Source organism: Rosa chinensis, chromosome 4 (genome assembly GCF_002994745.2).
Source record: "Rosa chinensis cultivar Old Blush chromosome 4, RchiOBHm-V2, whole genome shotgun sequence".
Lineage (NCBI taxonomy): Eukaryota > Viridiplantae > Streptophyta > Magnoliopsida > Rosales > Rosaceae > Rosa > Rosa chinensis.
Window position 1 is genome coordinate 47,682,096 of NC_037091.1, and position 24,848 is coordinate 47,706,943.

At 38.7% G+C, this 24,848-nt stretch overlaps 3 protein-coding genes and 1 long non-coding RNA gene across 4 annotated transcripts; 3 read left to right on the plus strand and 1 right to left on the minus strand.

The window, feature by feature from the left end:
- Positions 1 to 2,210: 2,210 nt before the first annotated feature.
- LOC112199444 (putative ubiquitin-conjugating enzyme E2 38) lies at positions 2,211 to 3,705 on the minus strand. The gene has a single exon (XM_024340463.2). The coding sequence runs from the start codon at positions 3,663 to 3,665 to the stop codon at positions 2,682 to 2,684; it is 984 nt and encodes a 327-aa protein (XP_024196231.2). The 5' UTR covers positions 3,666 to 3,705; the 3' UTR covers positions 2,211 to 2,681.
- A 14,235-nt stretch (positions 3,706 to 17,940) lies between these two features.
- On the plus strand, positions 17,941 to 20,173 carry LOC112198356. Its single transcript, XR_002935958.2, has 2 exons — positions 17,941 to 18,094; positions 19,579 to 20,173. It is a non-coding gene; the product is annotated as an uncharacterized LOC112198356 (long non-coding RNA).
- LOC112198355 (transcription termination factor MTERF6, chloroplastic/mitochondrial) lies at positions 17,973 to 20,173 on the plus strand. Its single transcript, XM_024339461.2, has one exon. The coding sequence runs from the start codon at positions 18,136 to 18,138 to the stop codon at positions 19,357 to 19,359; it is 1,224 nt and encodes a 407-aa protein (XP_024195229.1). The 5' UTR covers positions 17,973 to 18,135; the 3' UTR covers positions 19,360 to 20,173.
- Positions 20,174 to 21,172: 999 nt separating this feature from the next.
- On the plus strand, positions 21,173 to 23,322 carry LOC112199891. Its single transcript, XM_040517926.1, has 2 exons — positions 21,173 to 21,241; positions 21,721 to 23,322. Exon 2 carries the CDS (start codon positions 21,961 to 21,963, stop codon positions 22,501 to 22,503), a length of 543 nt encoding a protein of 180 aa, XP_040373860.1. The 5' UTR covers positions 21,173 to 21,241; positions 21,721 to 21,960; the 3' UTR covers positions 22,504 to 23,322.
- Positions 23,323 to 24,848: the final 1,526 nt, after the last annotated feature.

Sequence of the window (24,848 nt, forward strand, 5' to 3'; positions counted from 1 at the left end):
TTTAGCAAGACTAGATTTATCCAAACCCTTTTAGTGCTTAATGATTTTGATATGTTAAACATAGCGAGCTTGTGTCTAGGTTGCATAATCAGAAATAGATTAAGTGGTGAGCTTGTATTCACTTAACGAGGAACTAAGAAAGGGTAATGGGTTAATTCGAGCTTGTGAGTTAACTTCGGGTAAATTCAATTGAGATTTAGGATTCCATAACTAAGCTTTGATATGATTGAGTGTGTTTGGTGGTGGAGAATGAGTATCTACAAAAATGCATGACTTAAGTAGTTAAGTACTACACCCGTGAGAGGTTGCTTGATACCACAAAAAGAGCATGTCCCTTGTCATACCCGAGAGGGTTGCAAGAAGAGAAATTAGTTTGTTAATTTAGCATTATTCCATATTGAAATGCATCAGTACTTGTAAGGAATGTTAGTAGTAGGCAATCTAAATCCTAACTTTCATCCATTGAATCACTAGTTTTGTTTAAAGTAATTTAGTTTACATTTAAGCCTCTAGTTGTTTTCAATTTAAAACTATATTCAAAAACTAAAATCAAACCACTACTACATCTTGCACATATTCACTATGAGCCTAGATTTTCTTGTGAATCTAGGTTTGTGATTGTACATTTGCATATTCTAGCTCTCCTTAGGTTAACACCCTAGTTACTGAAAGGAATCCAATCCCCGTGGGTTCGACAACCTTTCTTAAATCCCTAGTTCTACCTCTTATACTTGAGGATAGCTATTTGGTTAATAGTTGATATGGCCGGTTTTTGTCTGTATACAACTAAATTTGGCATAAACCTCAAAGTTCCAGATGTAAGTTTGGCTTCCCTCTTTCGTAACTAGAAAACTAAATGCATAGCTGGCAGGATAGGGCACCACATGAAGGCCAAGATCTTCTTTCTGCGACTTAATTGCAATGAATTCTGAAAAAAATTAGTTCCAACTTTAGGCGGAGACATATCATTAGTGATGTTTACATGCACAGTTGCAGTAGCATCACACATTGTTAGAAATACTGCAAGCATGACTATCATTGATACATTCCTTGCAAACAAATCCATTACTCTGTGAAGATTTCTTCTTCTTCTTCTATTTTTTCTAAAGGAGGGATAGTGCTGTGTGACAGTTTCCTTTGTTCGCATATGTTTGATAGTGCATGATGTGGGAGTACCTTGAGTATAGACACAATTAATGTGTTTGATCTTAATATATAGAAAACCAGATTGTCATCACCAAATAATATCTAAAATGATAGTTAAATACGGAATACAATTAATAAGCTTGGATTTGGAGCTGGTTTTAGGCGAAGTGATGTACTAATGTTTATGATAATTCATGAAGAAGAAAAAAATGTTTATGATAATTAGGATATACATGTTTATAAAAGAAAGTCAAAATGTCATACCTACTAGAGAATACATTGCCATATTTAAGAGGGGCATCATATTAAAAGTTTTTTGATAGGCTTTAGAATGCCAAAAGATAAATCAAATTTACTTACTACTTTTATTTTGTGGTGATATCACCATCCTATTAAAATTGCCATGTCATATAGAATTCATTTAATACTTAAAACATATATTTTTAATAAAATATCATGATTAATTATTATTATGTTTTATAACACATGACAGTTTTATACTGAATAGTGGTATCACCACCAAAGTATTGGTGGTGAGCAAATTTGAATCCGCCAAAAGAACATCCGTGAATAAATTCAAGAAGGAAAGTAATGACATATTGGATGAGATCCTCCTCTGTCAATATTGTCAAATTAAACTTTGATCGATCCATCTACTGAAAACATATGCATACTTTATTCTTACAAACCAGGAAAGTAATGACATTATGATGGGGGGCTGGTCCAATTATCTTTCAAGATGGGTTACTTTGGGCCAACCGTCTAAACATCAAGGTCAAAAATTTCCTCCACTAATTCCTTTGTTGCTGCTTATTCGAATAAGTGGATCTTCTTTCCTTTTGCTATTTCAAAAAAAAGTTTGAGAAATTTTCTTCAGTAGCGCAATCATGTCATTTTCATTCAATTTGAAAACGATTAGTAGAATTTTCTTCAAAGTTTTGCTCTTACTAGAAAAATGATGCATAACTTACTGTTTTGATGAGAACTGAAAGTTCTGTGTTTGGAAGATCTCACAAACACCGTTCGATACTTGGAAGCCAAAGAGAATATAAAATATAACACGGATCCATGTTGTTCATCAAGGTAATGAGAACAATCAAATTTTACTCCAGAAGACAAGAACATCATGCAAGATATTCTTGCATCCTTTATTTATTTGGTAAAGTAATTCTTACATGACTTAAATTCTTACATGAGTTGGTTCAGTTGGTATGGTCGTGCTTGTGGTTGAGCCTCAATTTAAGTTCGATCACCGTTGCCAGCAATCCTACATGATCATCTGTAAATCTCTTACGGAAATCTATACCTGGGGGCTGTGGTGACAGGTATGTGTCCCACCTCAGTCTTTTAGAGTTGAGATTGTAGGTCTGTCCTAACATGAATGTGTTGGTGAATTAAGTTGGAAGTTGAAACAATAAGGTGGAGAGTGATGGTTGACTGGTTGGTGGAGATGAGCATGAGGTTTACATTTTTCATCATCTGGTTGGAAGTTTTCAATGAATCAGCTTCGCCATTTTTATGCTCATCATATATAATTAGTTACTAGCGGCCCAGGATAACCAAGGTAAACAACAAAACAGCCATGAAAAGGGCAGCTTAGCTTTCCTCTCCACTTGATCCGCCAACTGCGTTGAACTCTCCTCTACCACCTGCAAGTCCTCCTCCACCCAACCATTCTTTCTAAAAGCCTCGACGAGTTCCGGGTACAAAAGCTCCATTGAATTATACTGTGAAGACCCATTTGAAAAACGCAAGCGCATGGTCACATAATATCCTTCTAACAAACCACTCGCTCTCAGTATGCCACTGGCTCTCTGACGAAAGTGTTCGGCGATGAAAGACTCAAAATTCTTTGGTGGATTCTTTAGCAAATACAGCGTCGACTGGCACGTTAATACAAACGCCTTTGCGTTGTAAGTTTTGTATCGATACTCTGTAAGATGTCTAAGGATATTCCTGTCAAAAAAACCCAGACCCGCCTCGTTATAATAGGGTCTCTCGTTGAGAACGAGTCCCTGAATCGACACCAAAACTTGGAGGATCGTCGACCTAGATAAGTGCCACCGCTCACTCCTCCAGCCAATCCACGTGTTGAGAAGGCTTAAACAGATGTATCCATTTGATCCTAGGTTTGGGTTGAGAGACAGACCATGCGATCGGTAGTAGACATGGGGTGGGTGGTCAGGGTAGTCCGGCGGAAACTTGATGTCAAAGAAGAAGAGTCCATCCTGATAAGGTGTGTCAGCTGCTCCGATAATCACAGCCCTCATAAGGTCGACACGGGTCTCGTACGCGCGCACGTAGATGGTGTCTGGGAGGTTCTTCTCCAAGATTTTCCACTCGCGCATGATATTCTTGTAGACTGTACTGCCATTGATGAAACTATGTCCATCTCCGTTGTTGTTCTTTCCTTTCCCATGCTTTTTCACGGTGCTGTAGTAGTGGTCTGAGTGGTCCGAAACGATGTCAAATTTCTTGAACGCAGGTTCGGCCATCTCTGTTGAATTTTGGTGATCCATTGATAAGCAATTAGCACCCAAATGGAATGCTTCTATATTTAAAAAATAATAATAATAATAAAAAATTCTGATGGTATCTTGCTCAGGGATTGAAAAGGCGATTTTGCCCTTGCTTTTCTCCCCCAATTTCGGGCTACCATCGACCTAGATGCTTCCATCGGTTTCTTCTTTCTTCTACGGCCGTATAACCAAGTCTGCTGAATTGTTGGGTGGTTCTGCCGACAGAGAGTGCATAGGAAAGAAGAAATTGAGTAACCCAATTTTTTTTTTTTTTTTTTTTTGCTCTCAATGTTCCAGAAATACAGTGAGTGATTGAGGCTGATGAGACTCATGAGAGAGAGAAGGAAGGGTGGTGATGTTGCTGAGTAATTGAGCTTCTTCGAAGACAGACAAAGCACAAACTTCCAGGTTTTCTTTCGTCTGTAGACTTTCAATTTGTCTGAAGACTTTTTTTCCCTGATTCTTGGTTCTTACTGTCGATTGCTAATTCTTTTTATTTATTTTTTGTTTTTGTTTTTGTTTTTATGCATGTTCTTTCTGGGAATTCTTTTTGTGCAGGAATAGATTCATTGTAGGCTTGGCAAAGAGTTGGGTAAGTGATTTTGCTATCTAGACTTTCGTTGGGCAGTTGTCCGAAACGATGTCAAATTTCTTGAACGCAGGTTGGGCCATCTCTGTTGAATTTTGGTGATCGATCGATTGATAAGCTAATGCTTTTATAGAGATTTAAAAAAATAATAATGAAAAAATTCTGATGGGGACCTATTTGATTAGGTTCCAACATGGAATTGGAATCCTGATTTGAGTTGGTTTTCATATGCAATACTAATTTCAAATAATCGGATTAACGTCTTAATCTAGAAGCTTAAAATAATCGGATTCCGGGTTGCCTCAACTGAGAGATGAGCTCATATATTATGGTTTGCCGGAATATTAACTGGAGTGGACTTTGTCCTCGTTGTAATGGACATCAACCTTACTCTTTTATACAATAAAAATCAAGAACATTGTGTGCGGGCGGACACAAGGGAGGCATGGGCGCAAGTAATCTAAACTAGAATATTCTATATTAACCTCCGAGTGGCTGATTTTATATGAGGGAGAAGTGAATGGAAGACGAGGTCACATTGAATGAGTCTCGAAGTTTCTTATTGTCCGTGTAAGCATTGACAGGTACAGGCTTTTTATTGTCCATGAAAACATTGACAATTAAAGGTTAGGACTCTCGGCCAGAGTGGAATAGTCCTGGTAAATTCTGGGCTAGACATTGATTGGTGGGACTTTGTCGCGTCTTGAGTATTACCAAATTCACCTTGGCTGCGATACCTATTTGCGGGGCCGGAGTTCAAAAACTATCATCATTGTGAGATTGCCAGTCAGTAATTTAATTTGTTTGATTCACCTGGAACTACTTGCTGACAAACTTATTGCTTACAAACGAGACTATTGCAATCACCAAGCACATGCAAAAGGGCAGCTTGTCCCAGCTACATTAATCCTTAGAGCAAGTGCACCCGTAGTCAAGAAAAGTTAAAATCGAGAAATCAAGAATTCGACCAGTCAAGTTACTATTCACTGCAACTGGACATAGGTTTGCACCCGTTTTTCCTTGCCCGGTCAACACTGTTCACTTTTTCACTGTTCATTATTACTGTTCATCGTTTTTTTTTTTCCCCACTGTTCACTTTTTAAACTTTTACCTATATAATCATACATATTAATTATATACCATCAGATCTTCACATCAATTGCAACCAATGGCCAAGATTAATTGACCGTTGGTTTTAAAATTCCAAAAGCCCAATAGATGACTGCCACGTCCCTCCCATTGGCGCTACGCGACAAAAATGGCGTCCCTCCCAGCAGCTCAGCGCCACGCGTCGTCAAGCTGTCGTCCACTTCCCTTCCTTGGCGCGTCGTCGTTTGCTGAGCTCCTCATCACGTCAGCCACGATCAGGTCTCTCTCTAACTGGCATCTGGGCTTGGTCAGGCAAGAAAATAGTCATGGAATTGACTATTTCTTTGGCTGTAGTCATGAAGGGGTAATGTTTGCCCGGGCAAGAAACAACCGCTGCAAGTGTGTTTCTCCCATGACCGGTCACCACATCAGCTTTTTCTTGACTATGACCAGTCAAGGTGAAACCGGTGCACTTGCTCTTAGGAACGAGGCTAATCCTTTTACAACAAAAATCAAGATGATAAAGGCGCATCTGTCTTCTTCTTCTTTCCCTAGGGAGTCATCCTTATGTGAAAAAAGTCACAATAATTGTTCTTAACAAAATTCATATGTGGCAGGGTCATTTTGTTTGGGTTGGAACATGTAATAATCCAAAGCATACAATGCAAGAAGCCAAGCTGGGAAAAATATTACATATTTTTGAAATTGTGTTTCATAGTGAAGGCAATGAATGAATTCTTTCACGACTTGCGATTATCACGATTTTTTGTTACATCTTAACCAAGCGCCAACAAACTCCTTGTAAACATTCTCCTTGTTGTGAGAGTGTGATTTTACTTTGGAAAAAAAGAAAACTATCTGATGAGCACTGAAGCAGTATTTCTCTTGGTTTAAAGCCAAATATTATTTTATTTAATTCTGAATTTTACTATTTATTATTTTATTGTTAACATAATAAAAATTGTCAAAAATGACTGAAGTGTTACATATTTTTATTTTCATGAACTCGAAGAACTTTATTAGTTCTTCGAATATTTATGCGATATAAAATACATAGAGATTACAACCACTAGTTAGACCATGGAGTACAATCATACACTTGTGTTGGGGTTATACAAACATGTTTCCTCGCGTCTTATTTTCCACAGAGCATTTCTCACCCCAGTTGGTACACCTGGTTTTTGTTTGTATACAACTACGTTGTGATTTCCAGCATAGAACTCGAAGTTACAGAAGTATGTTAGGCTCCCCTCTTTCCTTACCAGAAAACTAAATGCATAGCTGGAAGGATAGTGCCCATTGACGAATTGAACAAAATAAAATACAAAATTAAAGGAAAATATGGCCTAATGCTATAATTAGTTCAATATAACTACATAGAAAAAAGGGCTAAATACTGGTTACTACCCTGGGGTTTAGGTCCAAAATCAATTCAGTCCATGAACTTCTAATTTTATCAAAAACACTCATGCAGTTTCAATTTTGTTCTAATAGGTCCAATCTGTTAGTCTTTCGATAATTGAGTCATTTAACTTGTTGACCTGACTTATATATGGCCTATGTTTTATGATGTGATGTTGATGTGACATGCATAGTCAACTTAGGAGTGGGTCTCACTATTAGAAATCTATCAAATAAAAAGTTTTTCATCAAATAATCCAACTATAAGTTGAACCCATAGCAGAATATTAACAAATTGGACCTATTAGATCAAAATTGAAAGTATATGAGTGTTTTTGATGAAATTAGAAGTCCAGGGATTGAATTGATTTTGGATCTAAACCACAGGGTAGTAACCAGTATTTAACCCAGACAAAAAATATTAATATTATAATTGAATAGGAGTTCAGGCTGGGCTTATAAGGCCGGGCCGTGCAGACTTTAATGGGCATATAATGGGTCAGACCGCGGGCCGAGCCTGAGCTTTGAACCCTCCGCCCTAGCCCTGCCTTGTGCCCAATGGGTAGGGCCAAGATAGGCTTTGCTGTGGGTCAGGCTGGGCTTTTGCCCACTGGGCTGGCCGGGTGCCCATGGGCTTTCAGGCCCGTGGGCTAAATGATGACCCCTAGTTTTAGGTAAAGTTTTGTTTTATGATAGGGATCTAATAAAAGGATGGGAGATGCTCTAATGAGGCCTTTAAAATAAGGATTAGTTGAGGACTTTCTAATCAATGGTTTGGGAGACCCACTTTTCAATTACATTTTGGCAAATCAACTGTTAGATGTTTAGGTATGCATGAGTAGATCATTTCTGAAAACTTTCTTTCAAATCGTTAAGGTACCAAACTAGATCAAATCAATAGACGAACCAAATCTGTCAAATATGAACTATTCATAGTAATAAAAGATAAATCACAATTATGAATGACTTAACGATTATCAATTTGGTTGAAAACTTGCAGAAATGATCTACTCATGAATATCTAAACATCTAATGTTCATTTGTTGAAATATGATCGAAAAGTGAGTCTCACAACTGTTGATTAGAAAGTTTTCAACTAGTCTTCAATTTAATGGTCCTCATTAGAGCCCCACTTATAAAAGGATATCCATGTTTTAAAAAGAAAGTCAAGATGGAGCAGTAAATTTATGGAAACCCTAGTCTAGAGAACGCGACTGCAATCCTCAATTGTTTCTCTTCCTCCGCCCGGCGACGCATCCCTTGGATGTCGTTGTATGACGGGCTGCTGTCAATTCTTTGTCTGCTTGGCCTGGTGTGGTATTCAAGGTTTGGCTGACAAGTTAAGGGTTCTAAACATGGGTTTGAGGGGGTCAGTAGAGCCTGGTGGTAGCCTGAACGGGGAGTCGTTACATTGTCACCGCGGCGGTTGTGAGATTGGGGGCGTGGTGGTCGTTTGGATTGGTTTTCAGATTCGATCTGGTCTGGGGTTGATGACAGGACCCGCCCCGAATTTCACCCTGAAATCCGAGGTGGCCCTGTGGGGCCCACCTTAGGGATAGCTCTACCAAAAATTCGGCAGAGTCACCCCTAAAATGGACTACCCAAAAACCTGTAAAACACACAAAAACACTTCAAGCAAACCAACCTTATACTCCTGGAGCCACCATGCTCCCAATTACCAACAACTCCACTTTCACAAAACACAAAACTCAACAATACTAATCACAAAGGTTATCAGAGCAATACTACTATACACAGGGATATAAAAAGAAGAGTAAAGGATCAAGGGATCCTACACTGCGGAAGTAGTGACAACTATGCCTCAAATGCCATGTACGCCCGACCTCCACTAATTTGCCTGCAAACTGGGCATTAGAAACAGAAAGGCCCAGGGGAAAGTAGATGAAAAACGTTAGCGTGAGTGGACAAGAATAAACAATTTAAAAGAAAAAGGATTTCATACTTTCCCACATTTATACTCTTAAAAATCTTATGTATGCAACCATAAGAAAACACATTTAGCTTTAAATCCAAGAATTTCAAAACGATAAACCTACTAGCCTCGCTAGTCACAACATTCGAAAAGATATATCGTAAAACCGAAATCTCTTTTCTCAAGAAGATAAGACTAGCCCTGCTAGTCAAGCACAATAAGATATGGGGAAGAAGTATCACCATACGAAAGAAGGGAGCCTCCCAGGCTCGGGTCGGAGTGTCTCACACTCTGGAGCATCCCATGCTCTGCTCGACTCACCCGCGAACACATAGTAAGCAGGGAGGAGTACTAATAAGGCTCGACTACACCCACGTGAGGAGGAGAACTAAATGATGACCCATGTATGGCGGGTAAAAACCATTCAAATCTAGTAAATTTATAAGGCTTCCCCATAAGTCCCGCAAATAAAGAAAACACGGGTACGATTCCCAACCGTACCCGGAAATTCTAGTAAAAAGTCGCATAAATCAACAGCGTGTCCCACACGCTAAAAGAATAATTAGATCATCATTCAGGCATTCCCAATGCCAAAACCGAAAGTCGAATAAATAAATAAGAAATAACTTCATCGAAATCCCATTTCGAAAATCTTTCTAAAAATCTCAAATCAATGAATAGAAAGATACTTAATTCCGGAAATCACCTCGGAAAATTACTTCAACGAAATTTAACATAAATCACAGACTCAAAATCGAGCATAACAACTTCAATTCGAAAATCCAATTGACATCGTAATAAAATATTTAAATCCGTTTAATATGCTCGATAAATTAAAACAATAATTTAACTCACTAATTCATTTCCCAAATCAAATCAAGACAAATCAACAATAATTTCCCGAAGGCAAAATATAATATCATGGATTAAATAAATAAATAATTAATTCGGGAAAAACATTTGCATGCATCCTTATTTAAAAACAAAGGTCCACTCACAGTACTATTGGGCGATCACGCAAACGAGTTCCTTCATTTAACCGTAGCTCGTGACATCGTCCTGTACAGAATTATATTTCCGTAAACGGCAATCTGATAAAATAAATACTAACCTAAACGAAAACCGAAAATCCCTATCTCCATTACTTCTCAAATTCCACCCAAATCTCTCCCACAACACCAATTCCTCAATTAACATATTCCACAATGAAAATGAGGGAAATCCGACGGTCGGATTTCCCACAATTCAATCTCAAAACTCCGAACTTCGGAAAATCACAAACAATTCCAAACTCCTCCAAAATTCACCAAACTTCACATACAAGCTCTACAACATTTCTACAATTTAATGGGCTAAAAACTGCAATTAAAACACTGCCCTACACGCCTCCACGCGCCACCAACAGTGGCGGCCCACGAGCCGGCTACCACCACTTCCGATGGCCACCAAATTTTGGCAGCACCACCTACTCAATAGTCCAAGCATTTTTCACAACTACAATAAGTTCCAATTTTACCTGTAAGTGCTCCAAATTGGTCGGTGAAATTTTTCCAGAAAAACCTAAGAACCCTAGAATCTGAAATCGTCGATTCGACCTCCACACTGCAAATCGTAGCTCAAGGCTAGGGGGGAAATGATTCTTGTCAAAAACCACACCTTCGACACAGGTGTGGTGGCCGGATATGGCCGGAATAGCTGGAAATCGGCTAAACCACCATTCGGCTACAGTAATCTTCGAGGCTCAATTTCGAGCTCCTCCGGCCGAGCCAACGCAAAACACCACCATAGCCGTGACAAGGAGGAGAAGGTGAGCTTGCCGGTGCCCAGATTCCGTCGTGGGTCGGCCGGAGAAGGGAGAAATCAGAGGAAGAAGAAACCGGACTGAAGAGGAAGAAAGGGTCGGGGGAGAGGAGAGAGAAAAGCCGGTAGGTTTCCAAAAATGGAAACTTACCACAGTAACTTCCTATATTTTTAGAAACTTATCGTGAATAATAACTTTTATATTTTCTCTTATAACTTTCGCATACGAACTCCGATTTGTACGTATCACATATGCACGCGCTCGGTTTAACGTCCTCTACAACTTCCATGAAGAACATTTTCTCAAATTTTGACCCGAACGAAAAGTCAACTTTTAGGGCCACTAAAAGTATCGAAACAGAGTAAAAAGTGAAAGTAATTGTTGTTTACCGTCCAAATGACTAGTAAACCGATAAATTTAGGTTCGGGACGTAATAGTTGAGGATGCGGTGGAGGTCTAGATCGATGGGTTTGGTGGGAGTGGGAAGAGGTGGAGGTTGGGATTGGAGTTCCAGTTCGTCTTGGTTTGGGGACGCTATGGTTCTAATTTCCGCCTTGTTCGTGGCTCTGGTGAGAGTTGGACACTCCATATCTAGTTAGGTAGGTCATGTCGGTGGTGGGGCGCTGGAGATGGTGGTCGGACAACAGTGGTGGTTCAAGGTGGCGACGATGGCGATTTGGGTTGGGCCGATGGGCCTGTCCCTCTTTACCCTCTTGGTTAGACTGTGGACCTGGTCTACGACATTGGGCCTAGATTGGGCTGATTTTGATTTTAATGTTTTTAATTTATGTTGGTTTTTATTTTTAGTTAAATCTGGCTTTATGTCGGTAATAAATCCCTACACATTCTGGAAAGGTGATGTGGGCTTTGTCCCAGATTGCAGACCTTGTGTGCCTTGTCTGCTCTGGTTAGGCAGCGAGTTCCTTACTTCGTCAAATGGTCGCAACCTCCTAGTGGCATAATGAAACTAAGTGCTACCGGATTGTTTTTCTGGTGGTAACATAGTGGGAAAGCTGATAATATTAGTAAATTATGGCTCTCCATGAGCAATATTTTTCCGGTGTGTCACCACAATTGTAAAGCAAATAGAGTAGCCAACTGTGCATTCTTCGCTAATTGGTACTTGTTAGAATACATATGTTTAGTTGACTCCTCCTGTTATTGTCTCGGGATGTTCTCTTTATACTTATTGCATTAAGCAAAATTTCCCATCCATGTATTCTGCAGTTTCATTAATGAGCAAGACTTGAGAGTAGCCGTACTGTCCCTATTTCCAAAAAAAAAAAAGTCAAAATGTCGTACCTGCTAAACAATACATTGCCATGCATATTCAAGAGGGGAGTGCATCATACTAAAAGTTTTGGATTAAATTCAGTTTACCCCCCTAAGGTTTGGGGGTAATTTCATGTTAGTCCTTATCCTTTCAATTTAATCAATTTACCCCCCAAGCTTTCCAATTTCAATCAGCTGTGTCCAATTTCTACTATTCCGTCCAATTTGGACCGTTAAGTCTGACTTTTGAGGGCTAAAATGGTCATTTCAAGACCAAAAAAAAATTTTATTTTATTTTTTATGTTTTTTTTTTCATTTGAAAATTTTTTTTTTCCATCTTTTTTTTTATTTTTATTTTTATTTTTATACAAATTTTGTCTTCAACCTATACACCACAAGTTATAATAGGTTTATAAAACCAAAAAGATATTCTAGGTGGTTGAAAGTCGCTCGCTGATCTACGATATTTATGATATATCTCCGATAAAGAGAAGAATTTTAGGATATATCCCCAATAAAGTGAAGAAATGTCTGTGTAAAATTATTTTTTATAGATATTTACAGATAAAGTGTAAAATCGTGAAGAAATATCTGTGTAAAATCATTTTTTACAGATATTTATAGATAAAGTGTTAAATCATTTTTTACGGATATTTCTTCACTTTATTGGAGATATATCACAAATATCGTATATCAGCGAACGGCTTTCAACCACCTAGAGTATCTTTTTGTTCTTATAAACCTATTATAACTTGTGGTGTATAGGTTGAAGACAAATTAAAAAAAATAAAAAATGAAAAAACAGAAAGAAAGAAATTAAAAAACAGAAAAAATAAAAAACTGAAGAAATTTTTTTTTAAAAAAAAATTCCTTTTTTTGTCTTGAAATGACCATTTTAGCTCTCAAAAGTCAGACTTAACGTCTAAATTGGATGAAATGGACACGGTTGAGGAGAATTGACAAGCTCGGGGGGTAAACTGATTAAATTGAAAAGATAAGGACTAACATGAAATTACCCTCAAACCTCAGGGGGTAAACTGAATTTAATTCAAAAGTTTTCTAATAGACTTTTATAATGCTAAAAGAATATCTGTGAATAAATTCAGGATGAAAATTGGATGAGATCCTCCTCTGCCAATTTTATCAAACTAAACTTTGATGAAAATATATGCATCTTTTATTCTTGGGTAAATTCCTTCTATGGTACCTTAGGTATGGCCAATTGGACATTTTGGTACCTAGTTTTCAAAAGATGACAATTTGATACCTGAACTTAGACTCTGTTTGGCAGTTTGGTACTTATGTTAATTTTTTTATATTAAATGTAAGGATAAAATTGACATTCGGAATATATATATATATATATATATATATATATGAGCTTGTGGGTCTTCATCATTTTTTGGGTCGTTTGGGAGAAAATGAACATGAATGAATGATTATGGGTTGTGTTAAGATGAAATAATTGAATTTTATGTTTAAAAAATTTATTCGTCATGATTTGAACACTCACGAGACTATTTTCAGTAGATTAGACATAGTTCGGTGGAGTAGTCTCGTGGGTGTTCAAATGATGATTACTATATTTCTTAAACATAAAATTCGATTATTTCACCTTCAACATAACCCATAAGCATTAATTCATACCCATAAAATGATGAAAAATGGCCATCAACCCACAAAACTCATGTTTTTTATTTTGTTTTTATACATATATTCTAAATATTAGTTTTATCCTTTTATTTGACAGAAATATTAATAGAAGTACCAAAGTGTTAAACGAAGCCTAAGTTCAGGTATCGAATTGTCATCTTTTGAAAACTAAGTACCAAAATGTCCAATTAGCCATACCTCATGCACCATATCACCATAGACCATGAGATAATGTCATTATTTTGGGGGTTCAATTATCCTTCAAGCTGGGGGTTACTTTGGGCCAACCGTCTAAACATCAAGGGTTAAAAATTAAATAAAGGAATTCTTTTGTTGTTGCTTATTCAAATATCCATTTTAATTCTTTCCTTTTGCTTTCTTTAGTATCGCAATCATGTCATTTTCATTTAACAACAAATAGACCTAGCGCTCTGCTAGGGTTTAGAGAGAGTCTCTCCCTTGGGTTGCTTTCTCTTGTACCTTCCTCGTTGATTTTCAATGGTGGTGTAACGTCCCGGACCTAAATTTTACCGTTTACTAGTCATTTGGATGGGAAACGACAATTTCTTTCACTTTTTACTTGTTTAGATACTTTTAGTGGCCCTAAAAGTTGACTTTTCATTCGGGTCAAAATTTGAGAAAACTTCCTTCATGAAAGTTGTAGAGCACGTTAAACCGAGCGCGTGCATATGTGGTGCGTAAAAATTGGAGTTCGTATGTGAAAGTTATAAGCGAAAGATTAAAGTTACTGTTTACGGTTACTGTTCATGGTAAGTTTCTATAAATAGCCAAGTGTAAGTTTCCATTTTTGGAAACCTACCCGGCTCTTTCTCTCTCCTCTCCCCCGACCCTTTCTTCCCTTCTGTCCGGTTTCTTCTTCCTCCGATATCTCCCTTCTCCAGCCGACCCACGACGGAATCTGGGCACCGGCAAGCTCGTCTCCTCCTCCTTGTCACGCCTGTGGTGGTGTTTTGCGGCGGCTCGACCGGAGGAGCTCGGAATTGAGCCGCGAAGATTACGGTAGCCGAACGGAGGTTTCATCGATTTCCGGAGATTCCGGCCATATCCGGCCACCAAACTGGCGTCGAAGGATAGGTTTTTGCCAAGGATCATTTCGCCCCTATCCTGGAGTCAAGATTTTCAGTGTGGAGGTCGAATCGAAGATTTCAAATCCTAGGGTTCTTGGGATTTTCTGGAAAAATTTCACCGGCCGGTTTCGACTGTTTAAAGGTAAAATTGGGATGTGTTGTAGTTGAGAAAATTGATCAGTGTGTTGAGTAGGTGCTACTGTCAAAATATGGTGGCCATCGGAGGTAGTGGCCGCCGGCGCGTGGGGCCCACGCGCTGCCACTGTGGGCGTCGCGTGGAGGCGTGTGTGGGCAGTGTTTTAATTTCAGTTTTTAGCCCTTTAAATTGTATAAATGTTGTGGAGCTTGTTTGTGAAGTTTGGTGAATTTTAGAGGAGTTTGGATTTGTTTGTGAATTTCCCGAAGTTTGGAAGTTTTGGTTGTCGAATTGTGGGAATCCGACCTACGAGTTTCCTTGGTTCCGATATGGAATACTTTAATCGACGGATATATATTAATGGTGAAGTTTGGATAGAACCCGGAAAGAAATGGAGATGTGGGATTTCGTAGGGTTTTGGGATTCAGTTTAGAATCGTACTTGTTTATCTAATTATTGTTTACGGAATATAATTGTGTACAGGACGAGGTACCGACCCATCGCTTGACGAGGATCCTTACGCTTGGGTACCACGTTAGCCGCATACTGTGAGTGGACTTTTGTTTTTAAGTAAATGATGCATGCATTTAGTTCTTGATTATGCTCTATTTATTTATCAATTTACTTTTTCGAGCATATGGTTATTTTCGAAAATGGATTTGGATTTATGATTATTTGAAGATTTTATGGCGTGCGGGGTCACGTCATTGGAATGCTTATTTCCCTCCTATTTATTTTATTAATAAGATTTTTTTAGAAAGATTTTCGAAATGGGATTTCGATGAAGTTAATGCTTATTTATTTATCGACTTCGGTTTTGGCATTGGGAATGCCTTGTTGATGATTTTGGAAATTGATTTTGTTCCGGTTTACGAGTAATATTATTTCTTCCTATTTACTTTGAATTTAGATTATCTTGGCGTGTGGGACACGTCGTTGGAAATTCATTTACGAGAGTTGGGGAAGTTTTATGGATTTATGTGGTTTTCGGATTTTCTTTTGCCATACTTTGGGTGACTTATCATTGCTAGCATTGATCTTCCGCCTTTGTGGCGAGGTGATGGGATCACCGAAGCCCTCCGCCTTTATGGCGCTGGTTACTGTCTCTGTGACAGTAATTCTGAAGCCCAGTATCCTATCGCTACACTTAGTGGCGTAAGGGTATATTACGGGAGTAATGGGAGTACTTTAGCTTGGGAGGCTATCACCCGAGCCTGGGTGGCTTACTCGTATGGCTATCGTCTTCCCCTACTCATTATACTATTTTCGACTAGCGGGGCTAGTCCGATTTATTTTAGCCAGCGGGGCTGGTTTTATTTCCTTGAGTATCTGAGTTTCAACCTTTTCCTTTATTTGTTTGTGACTAGCCGGGCTAGTCGGCTTTCATGAGCGGAACTCCTCTTATTTTATTTTTGTTAATCATTGCATGCATCGGGAATTTTAAAGAAATAAATGTGGGAAAGTATAAAATCCATTTGGTTTAAAATCGTTTATTTTTGTACACTCACGCTAACGTTTTTTATGTACTTTCCCCTGGGCCCTTCGGTTTCAAATGCCCAGTTCGCAGTGTAGCTGTTCGGCTTTAGGAGTTGAGGCTTAGCACCACTGCTGTCATCTATCCCTCGTAGGTTACTTGCTAACCTACTATGTATATCGTTGTTCTTTTGGTTCTAGACTGCTCTGATAACCTTGAGATTTTTGTATTAATATTGTAACCTATGACTTGGTTGTAATTTGAGTTAATTGGATAATTTGATACTCTAAATTGTGGAGTTGTGCGGTTTTGGGAGCAGGGTGGCTCCAGGAGTTTTAGGAGGGTTGTTTAGAAGTGAAATTGAAATTCTACAGGTTTTGGGTTGCCCATTTTTAAGGGAGGTTATGCCGAATTTTTTGGTAAACCTTATTTAAAGGTGGGTCCCGCGGGCCACTTCGGATTCCAGGGTGGAATCCGGGACGGACCCTGTTAGGTGGCCATAGCAGACTTAGGTCTGTGCATCTGGTGTGTGTATGGAGCGATCCATGGCGGAAGCGGTCGGGGTCATTCGATCTCGAATGAAGGAATGCCCTATCTGGTGGTTATGGGTACGGGGTGTGCTTTTGTGGCTCCGTGCGGAATGAGTGGTTTGGGCTGGTGGGTTATGGATTCGCTTCTATCAAACCAGAAGCCTGAATGTGCAACCGGTGAAGGCTATTAGAGGACTTGGGGTGCGGTTTGTGCCCTTGGCGGCGGCAAGGACGAGTCACGTCGGAGATCAGAGGATTTCTACGGGGGTTCTCCTCTCGATGCAGTTGGTGGCGTTGAGCACGGATTCAACTACTTGATCTGGGCTCGAGATCAGGATGTTTGGGATGAGGCCGACATTTTTAGCGGTGGTGGTGACACACATTGTGGCGGTAGCTGGATACCGGTGATAGAAGTGGAGCGAGGGAGGCTTGGTTGGGGTGTTTTTAGCCCCATATAATGCCAGATTTCTTTAGTGGCGGCGGGAGTCGGGGATTCCAGCGAGTTGCAGACTTTGAGTTGCTGTGGGGTGCCCTTAGTATGTGTTGGGGTGCCCTTCGTGATTGCGATATGGACTAGAGTTTGGTGGGCTGGTGTGGCTACCATTTACACTAAGGTTCATAAGGTGGATGCTTTGCTGAAGGATGATGTCATGGAAAGGGAATCTACACCCCTTCCTTCATTTACTATTTAGTTTCTTTAATAAGTCGCAAAGATCACTTTCTCTGAGGATTCATTTTACTATTTGCTCAATAAAGGTGCGTAATTTTCCTTAAAATGTGGGTGTACTCGGAGCTTGTTCTTGTTATAGAATAGGTGTTTAGAGTTCCCTAAAGAATGATTTTTTTCTGTCGACCCCATAAGGGTGTTTCGCTTTTGTACTGCTTGCTGAATCTATATAATTGGCTGATCTCTTTTCACAAAAAAAAAAAAAAAAAAAAGTCATTTTCATTCAATCTGAAATACGATAAGAAGAATTTTCCTCAAAACTTGTTGTTCTTACTAAAGAAATAGTGCATATATTTTGATGACTGATGAAAACTGAAATTTCTGTGTTTGGAAGATCTTACAAACACCGTTCAATACTTAAAAGCCAAAGAGACTAGAAAATATAACACGGATCCATGTTGTTCATCAAGTCTGACCCAAGAACATCATGCAAGAATATCTTGATCCTTTATTTATTTGGTAAATTAATTTTTTTTTTTTAATATTGGTAAATCAACTTAAAAAGAAAAGAAAAAATTATACGTAGGGGCAGTGATCGGGCCCATGAACATTTTACCGAGGAGTAAAAGCTACTTAGGGGAGGTGATTACATTGCAGTATAGTAAGTAAATTGGAGTGAGAGGAGGAGTAAACCCTAAACCCCCAAATTGGAAAATTGGAATAGAAAGCAAGCAATGCAGCACCAATTGGTCGTCGGTTGAAGCTGAGCACTGAGCAGAGAAGCTATTCAAATTCGGTTAGTCCCTCTCAGAGAAAGTTGATTTCTTTGCTGCAATTATGTTTGGTTTTTGCTGTAAAAGATTGCAATTACTGCTTCCAAGTTGTAGCAGTTCTGTTGATTCAGTGACCCATTTACATTGCTTCCGCAAAGCATCTCACTTTAGCAGTTCATATTCATCCAAATCTTTATTAGGTGGTAAAATAGATAAACCCCAAGAGAAAGATGGCTCTTTTACAGTTTCATACCTTGTAAACTCATGTGGGTTGTCACCAGAAGTCGCTCTCTGTTTGTCCAAGAAGAGGGTACACTTCAAATCCAGAGAGAAACCAGACTCGGTTATTAAGCTTCTGAAACACTATGGATTCAATGATACCGACATATCCCAACTTGTTAAGAAATTCCCAGAAGTGCTTGGGGCTAAACCTGAGAAGACCATTTTACCCAAACTAGAGTTTTTCAGTTCTATTGGCCTCTCAGGCAATGACATTGCTCGGGCTCTTTGCAGCAACCCAAGTATTTTGAAACGAAATGTAGATAGAAGTCTCAGGCCGTGTTATGATATCATCAAAAGTATACTTGTTTCTGACTTAGAGGTTGCTGTTTTCTTTAAGAATTCCTATCAGCTGTTGACGGTCAAATCAGTAAGCAACATTGCTCAGAATGTTTCAGTTCTGAGAAAACTTAAGGTGCCAGAACCTTCAATCTCTTACTATGCGACGTGTCAGCCCTTTGTAATGTCCCTTGAAAAAGAGAAGTTTCATGAAGCTGTCAAGAGGGTCATGAGTTTGGGATTCCACCCTTCGAATGCAACGACATTCATGAAAGCACTGTTTGTGATCTCTATAACTGATTCATCAAAATGGGCAGAAAAGATGGATTTCTATAAAAAGTGTGGTTGGAGTGAAGATGACTTTTTGGTGGCATTTAGAAAGAATCCCTTCTTTATGAACATGACAGAGAAGAATATTTCTAGTAAAATGGATTTTATTGTCAACCAAATGGCTTTGGTTCAGCCTGCAGATTTGGCTCATTATCCGACTGTCCTAACTTATAGTTTGGAGAAATGGATAATACCTAGGTGTTCAGTTATTAGAGTTCTCCTATTGAAGGGTTTAATAACAAGGGGAGAATTCAATTTCAACACTTTGATGGGCCTCAATAAGAAGAACTTCTTGAAGAGGTTTGTGGTGCAATATCAAGAGCAAGTACCTGAATTACTCAGCATCTTTGAAGGGAAAATGGGTCTTGCGGAACTGGGATTAGGATTTGAGGAAAATTAAATAATCGCAGGGTGGTGCCATGTTATTTTGTTCTTATGTGATGATTAAGAGAATCATAGGAACCAGATGCATTGTACGCTTTGCTGCTACAAATGGTCGTATTTTGCTATTTTTTTCAACTTTCAGTAGCATTTCTTATACGTTGTTCTTCCTTGTCAAAAGTGATATCTAAACGGTCAAGTGCACAGAAATATGAATATGTAGATTGATTTGTGGCAGATATCAGTTCCTGTTCACCCTTCTCAGAAAAGAAGTCCTAGTTCACTTGTCTCCTCCTCCAGCTTTTGCCAAGCTTAAGGTGGTTCTTGATTTTGTTCACGGCACCTTACTGCAGGTGGAGTGGAGTTTGGGTTTATGAATTGTTATTAGTGAAATGTGAGGTTTACTCAAGAATTGCTTGGGCAAACAGTTTTGATAATGCGCTAGTAGAAGTCGACTTAGACTTCATGATTACTCTTATTACTGGTGATCCCTTGTTTCCATCTTTTGCGTGAACTTTTGTTGGAATTTCAAAATTGTTGCATGTTTCAGAGGGAGTGCACTTATGTAGCAGACGGTCTTGCCCGTGTTTGGCCATGCTTTGCAACTGGGGTTCATTGATTTGCTGCACATCCTGATTGCATCTTGCTGCGTCTTCATGATCATATTCTGTTCTTTCGTGACCTAAATTATTTTCTGTTTTATTTTATTTGGGCAAAAGACTGGCAGTTAACTAGAAGAATAAGTGAGTTGTAAGTTGTTACAATGTATTTACCAATGGCAATTTCATTGTACCTTAAGATTTTATATCTAAGAGTAGTTACCATTCATGATTCATGTTTCACTTCAACCTCCTATTTCTGAGAGATGCATACTTGGAGTCTAGACAGTGTGCTGTGGCACCGTGAACATGCACTCGGGTTGGATTTGATACATTTGTACCGGCAATTTGAACTCTGCTACTGATTGTGAACGAAGACATGTTGATATGGAATGTGCAAAGTTTGGAGAACCCTGAAATTCATGGTAATGTTTTCCTCATGTGTAGTATATAAATTAGAAAATGTCCTGGAGGCTGGTCTAATAGTTAAAACTTAAAAGCTTAAAATGTGAATTGGACTCTTGGGTAGCATATTGCATACCCAGGTTTTGAAGATGGGGCAATTTGGTCCATATTGTCACACTGACTGATTCTCAGATAAAAACCAGATAAAAAGAAACAGAGCAAAGTGACATTAGGTATCAAGACCTGTTCTTTTGGTTGAAAGGGCGATCAATGCAGCAACAAAAATAGGAGAAAAAGAAGAAGAGCCAAGAGTCCTGGCATACGGCTAGTACAAACATTTTACGCTCTATCCAAAGCCATATAATGACCAAAGTAGGAAGTGACAAGTTGGAGAGTAATTACATCATTGAACACTAAATTAACTGAGCTTCGTAAGACTATCAATCAGTAATCATATTCATTTCTACAACTATCGACGAAAACACCCAAAGTCTGAAAACCTGGTTGGGGACCTGATACGTCTTCATCAAGGTTACAAGAACAACCCAATCTCACTCAAGAACGGCAGGTAGGAAGATTTTGAACCTTTAGTTATATGGTAAAATAACTTAATAGTCAATTGAAAAACAAAGATATCAATTATATAAGAGGAATAGATGCATTGATTGGGCTTAATCGGGTATTCCAAGGGCAGAGTGAGATAGCAATGAAAGGCCCATGAACATTTCGGAGCCCCTGTTTTTGCTATTCGGGTCTTTGCCTCTCATTTTACAAAGCTGAGGAGGATCAAAACCCTAAACCCCCCAAATTGGAAAATTGGAATAGGAAGTCAGGAATGCATTGACAATTGGTCGTTGGTTGAAGCTGAGCACTGAGCTGAAAAGCTATTCATACTCGGTGAGTCCCTTTAAGAGAAAGTTGATTTCTTTGCTGCAATTATGTTTGGTTTTTGCTGTAAAAGATTGCAATTACTGCTTCCAAGTTTTAGCACTTCTGTTGATTCAGTGACCCATTTACATTGCTTCCGCAAAGCATCTCACTTTAGCTTATCATATTCATCCAAATCATTATTAGGTAGTGAAATAGATAAACCCCAAGAGAAAGATGGCTCTTTTACAGTTTCATACCTTGTAAACTCATGTGGGTTGTCACCAGAAGTTGCTCTCTCTTTGTCCAAGAAGAGGGTACACTTCAAATCCAGAGAGAAACCAGACTCGGTTATTAAGCTTCTGAAACACTATGGATTCAATGACACATCCATATCCGAACTTGTTAAGAAACGCCCAGAAGTGCTAGTGGCCAATCCTGACAAGACCCTCTTGCCCAAACTTGAGTTTTTTAGTTCTATTGGCCTCTCAGGCATTGACATTGCTCAGGTTCTTTGCAGCAACCCAAGTGTTTTGAAACGAAATGTAGATAGAAGTCTCAGTCCTTGTTACGAAATCCTCAGAAGTCTACTTGGTTCCGACATAAAGTTTGCAGGTTTCTTTAAGAACTCCTATCAGCTGTTGACGGTCAAATCAGTAAGCAACATTGCTCGGAATGTTTCAGTTCTCAGAGAACTTAAAGCACCAGAATCTTTAATCTCTTACTATGCAACATGTCAGCCACTGTTAATGTCCCTTGAAAACGAGAAGTTTCACCAAAATGTCAACAAGGTCATGAGTTTGGGATTCCGCCCTTCAACATCAACGACGTTCATGAAAGCACTATTTGTGATCTCCACTACGGATTCATCAAAATGGGCACAAAAGATGGATTTCTATAAAAAGTGTGGTTGGACTGAAGATGACTTTTTGCTGGCATTTAGTAAGAATCCCCTCTTTATGAACATGACAGAGAAGAATATTTCTAGTAAAATGGATTTTATTGTCAACAAAATGGCTTTGGTTCAGCCTGCAGATTTGGCTCATTATCCGACTGTCCTAACTTATAGTTTGGAGAATCGGATAATACCTAGGGCTTCAGTTATTAGAGTTCTCCTGTTGAAGGGCTTAATAGCAAGGGGAGATTTTTCTTTCAACAGCTTGATGATATACAATAATAAGAAGTTCTTGGATAAGTTTGTGGTCCCATATCAACCGCAAGTACCTGAATTGTTGAGCATCTTTGCAGGGGAAATGGGTCTGGGTCTTGTGGAACTGGGCATTAGGGTTTGAGGAAAGCTAATAAGTGTAGAATGAAGCTTGTTAATTTTGTTGTAAATTTGATGATTAAGAGAATCATAAGATCACAAACATTTGAAGTTTTTCAGCCACAAGTTCTGCCTTGCCAAGAGTGGTATCTAAATGGTCAAGTGCACAGATAGGTATTTGTAGACTGATTTTGTGACATATACTAGTTCCTGCAAATCCTCAAAAAAGAAGTTCTAGTTGGTATGTCTTCTCCTTCCCAGGTTTGTTAAACTAAGATATTTCTTGATTTTGTTCATGACATTTTACTGCTGCCTGGGTTTTGTGAGATGCGGTGGAGTTTGGGTTAGCATTGAAATCTGTGGTTTACTGGTTTAAGAATGGCTTGTGAGAAGAATTTTGATAGTGTTAAACAATACTAGAAGTTGGCTCAGCCTTATTGATGATTCTTATGGAAAAAAAATCAGGATGCCTGGGATGCTACATCATGTTCATAGAGAGTGCAGTTTAGCAGATGGTCTTGCCCATTTTGGTTGTTCTTTGCAACTGGAGTTTGTTGATTTACTGCTCCTTCTGATTGCATCTTGGCATGCCTTCATGATGATCTTTCTGCTCTTTTGAGATCTAAATTAGTTTTTCATGTTTGATATGGGAAGCTGCACTTAGGAACTTTCAAATGTTTCTATAATGGAAATCATTGTATGAGCTTCAAATTTTGTTTTTTTCCTGTGAAGATGATCATTTTTTTTCCCTTTTGTTTTATGTTTTTTGACAACGATCTCCTCTTTCTCATCAGTCTTATTTACTTCATCATGCAACCTGTGAAGGTGATCATGAAGTCCCTTAGACTTGCCTAATGTTAGTCTGTATGTGTGTACAAATTTTTGACTTGTAATTACAGAAATCAAATAGGTATGCTTGATTGCTTGTGCCAAAACTTTTGAATTTTTTGTGGTCATCGCTTTGCATCATAGAATAAATGGTGATACAAGATGCTTTTTTGTGGTCATCGCTTTGCATCATAGAATAAATGGTGATACAAGATGCAAGAAAAAATGGCCAATTTATCCTGTAAAGAACAATAATAGCTCTGCTATCACACGGGTACATGGCCCTGCTTGTGATCAGTAGTCCCACTGACCAAAGACGACTATTCTTAGTTGGCTGCAAGTGAAGTGGAGATAAAACTCTGCATTGCTGAAAGTGATGGTAAACTATTGGTCTGGTCTCCTCTCCTAAATTAGCCATCTCCAAAAGTGTCCTGACTCTCCTCTCATAGTCGTCCATCCAATTTTATTCAAACTGTTTTCCAGCTCTCTCTATCTCTTCCATAGTTTCCCTTTCTACAACCTCCATTACTTCTCGGGGATCTGTTGTAGTCTCCTTCTTATGGAACATGACCATGGGAGATTAAATGGGCAGAAGTATATCTTTGTACATTGGCATCATGGTGAGGGCTTGAAAGAGTTGATGAATACAAGGACATGGGTTCCGTAAAAACCTGTGTTCTTGAAAGAGTCGCATCTCCATGGTCTGGATAAAACCTGTGTTCTTGAAAGAGTCGCATCTCCATGGTCTGGATGGCCTAAAGGAGTTACCACCTAGTTCGCCGTGCAATCTTTTAAGTTATTAAGGGTGAAAAAAGTGTCATAACCTGGTCAACGCTCTCCCATCAAATTTGTTGCCGAGACTACAAAATCTAGAAAGACTAGATATATGCCCAAAATGAAATGTGTGTTTCAACTGCCCTTCAATTCACTAAAACACTTGTATGTGCGGGGACACAGGGACTTTTCATTTTCTGCTTCTGACTTCCACAGCAGGAACCTAGTCCATGTCAATTATGACCAAAATTTTTAGTTACTAGAGAGAAGGTATGTTACTGCTTCTTAAACTCCGTGTCTTTTCTTTCAAAATTATGAATTAGCTCCTGAGAAATAATGTATGCATTATAGAGACCCTTGTTAAATTGTTGACGTACCTCTCTTTTGGACTGTAAGGAGACATTCGAGTGTTCTAGCAAGACAATTCGAGCCATAAAGGACGTTGATATATAAGAAAGCTGATGTCAGAGAAGAAACATCAAGAGATTGCAAATGATTTAAAGGATTCCTCAATTGGCTTTGAAATATGCAGTTAGTTGTATATGATGGATGCTATTAGCTAGTTATCTCTCAAAAATGTGTGTTTCTGTGGAACAAATTAAAAAGTTTCTCTTTGCACCTACATTTTGTTTTGTTTCTATGCGTACGATTTAATAAAAATGTAAGAATTTCTAAAGGTTCTTTCTTTCCATGCGTATGATTTTATTTTGAGATTGTAATTAAGTGTGGTTGGACTGAAGATGACTTCTTTGTGGCCTTTGGAAAGAA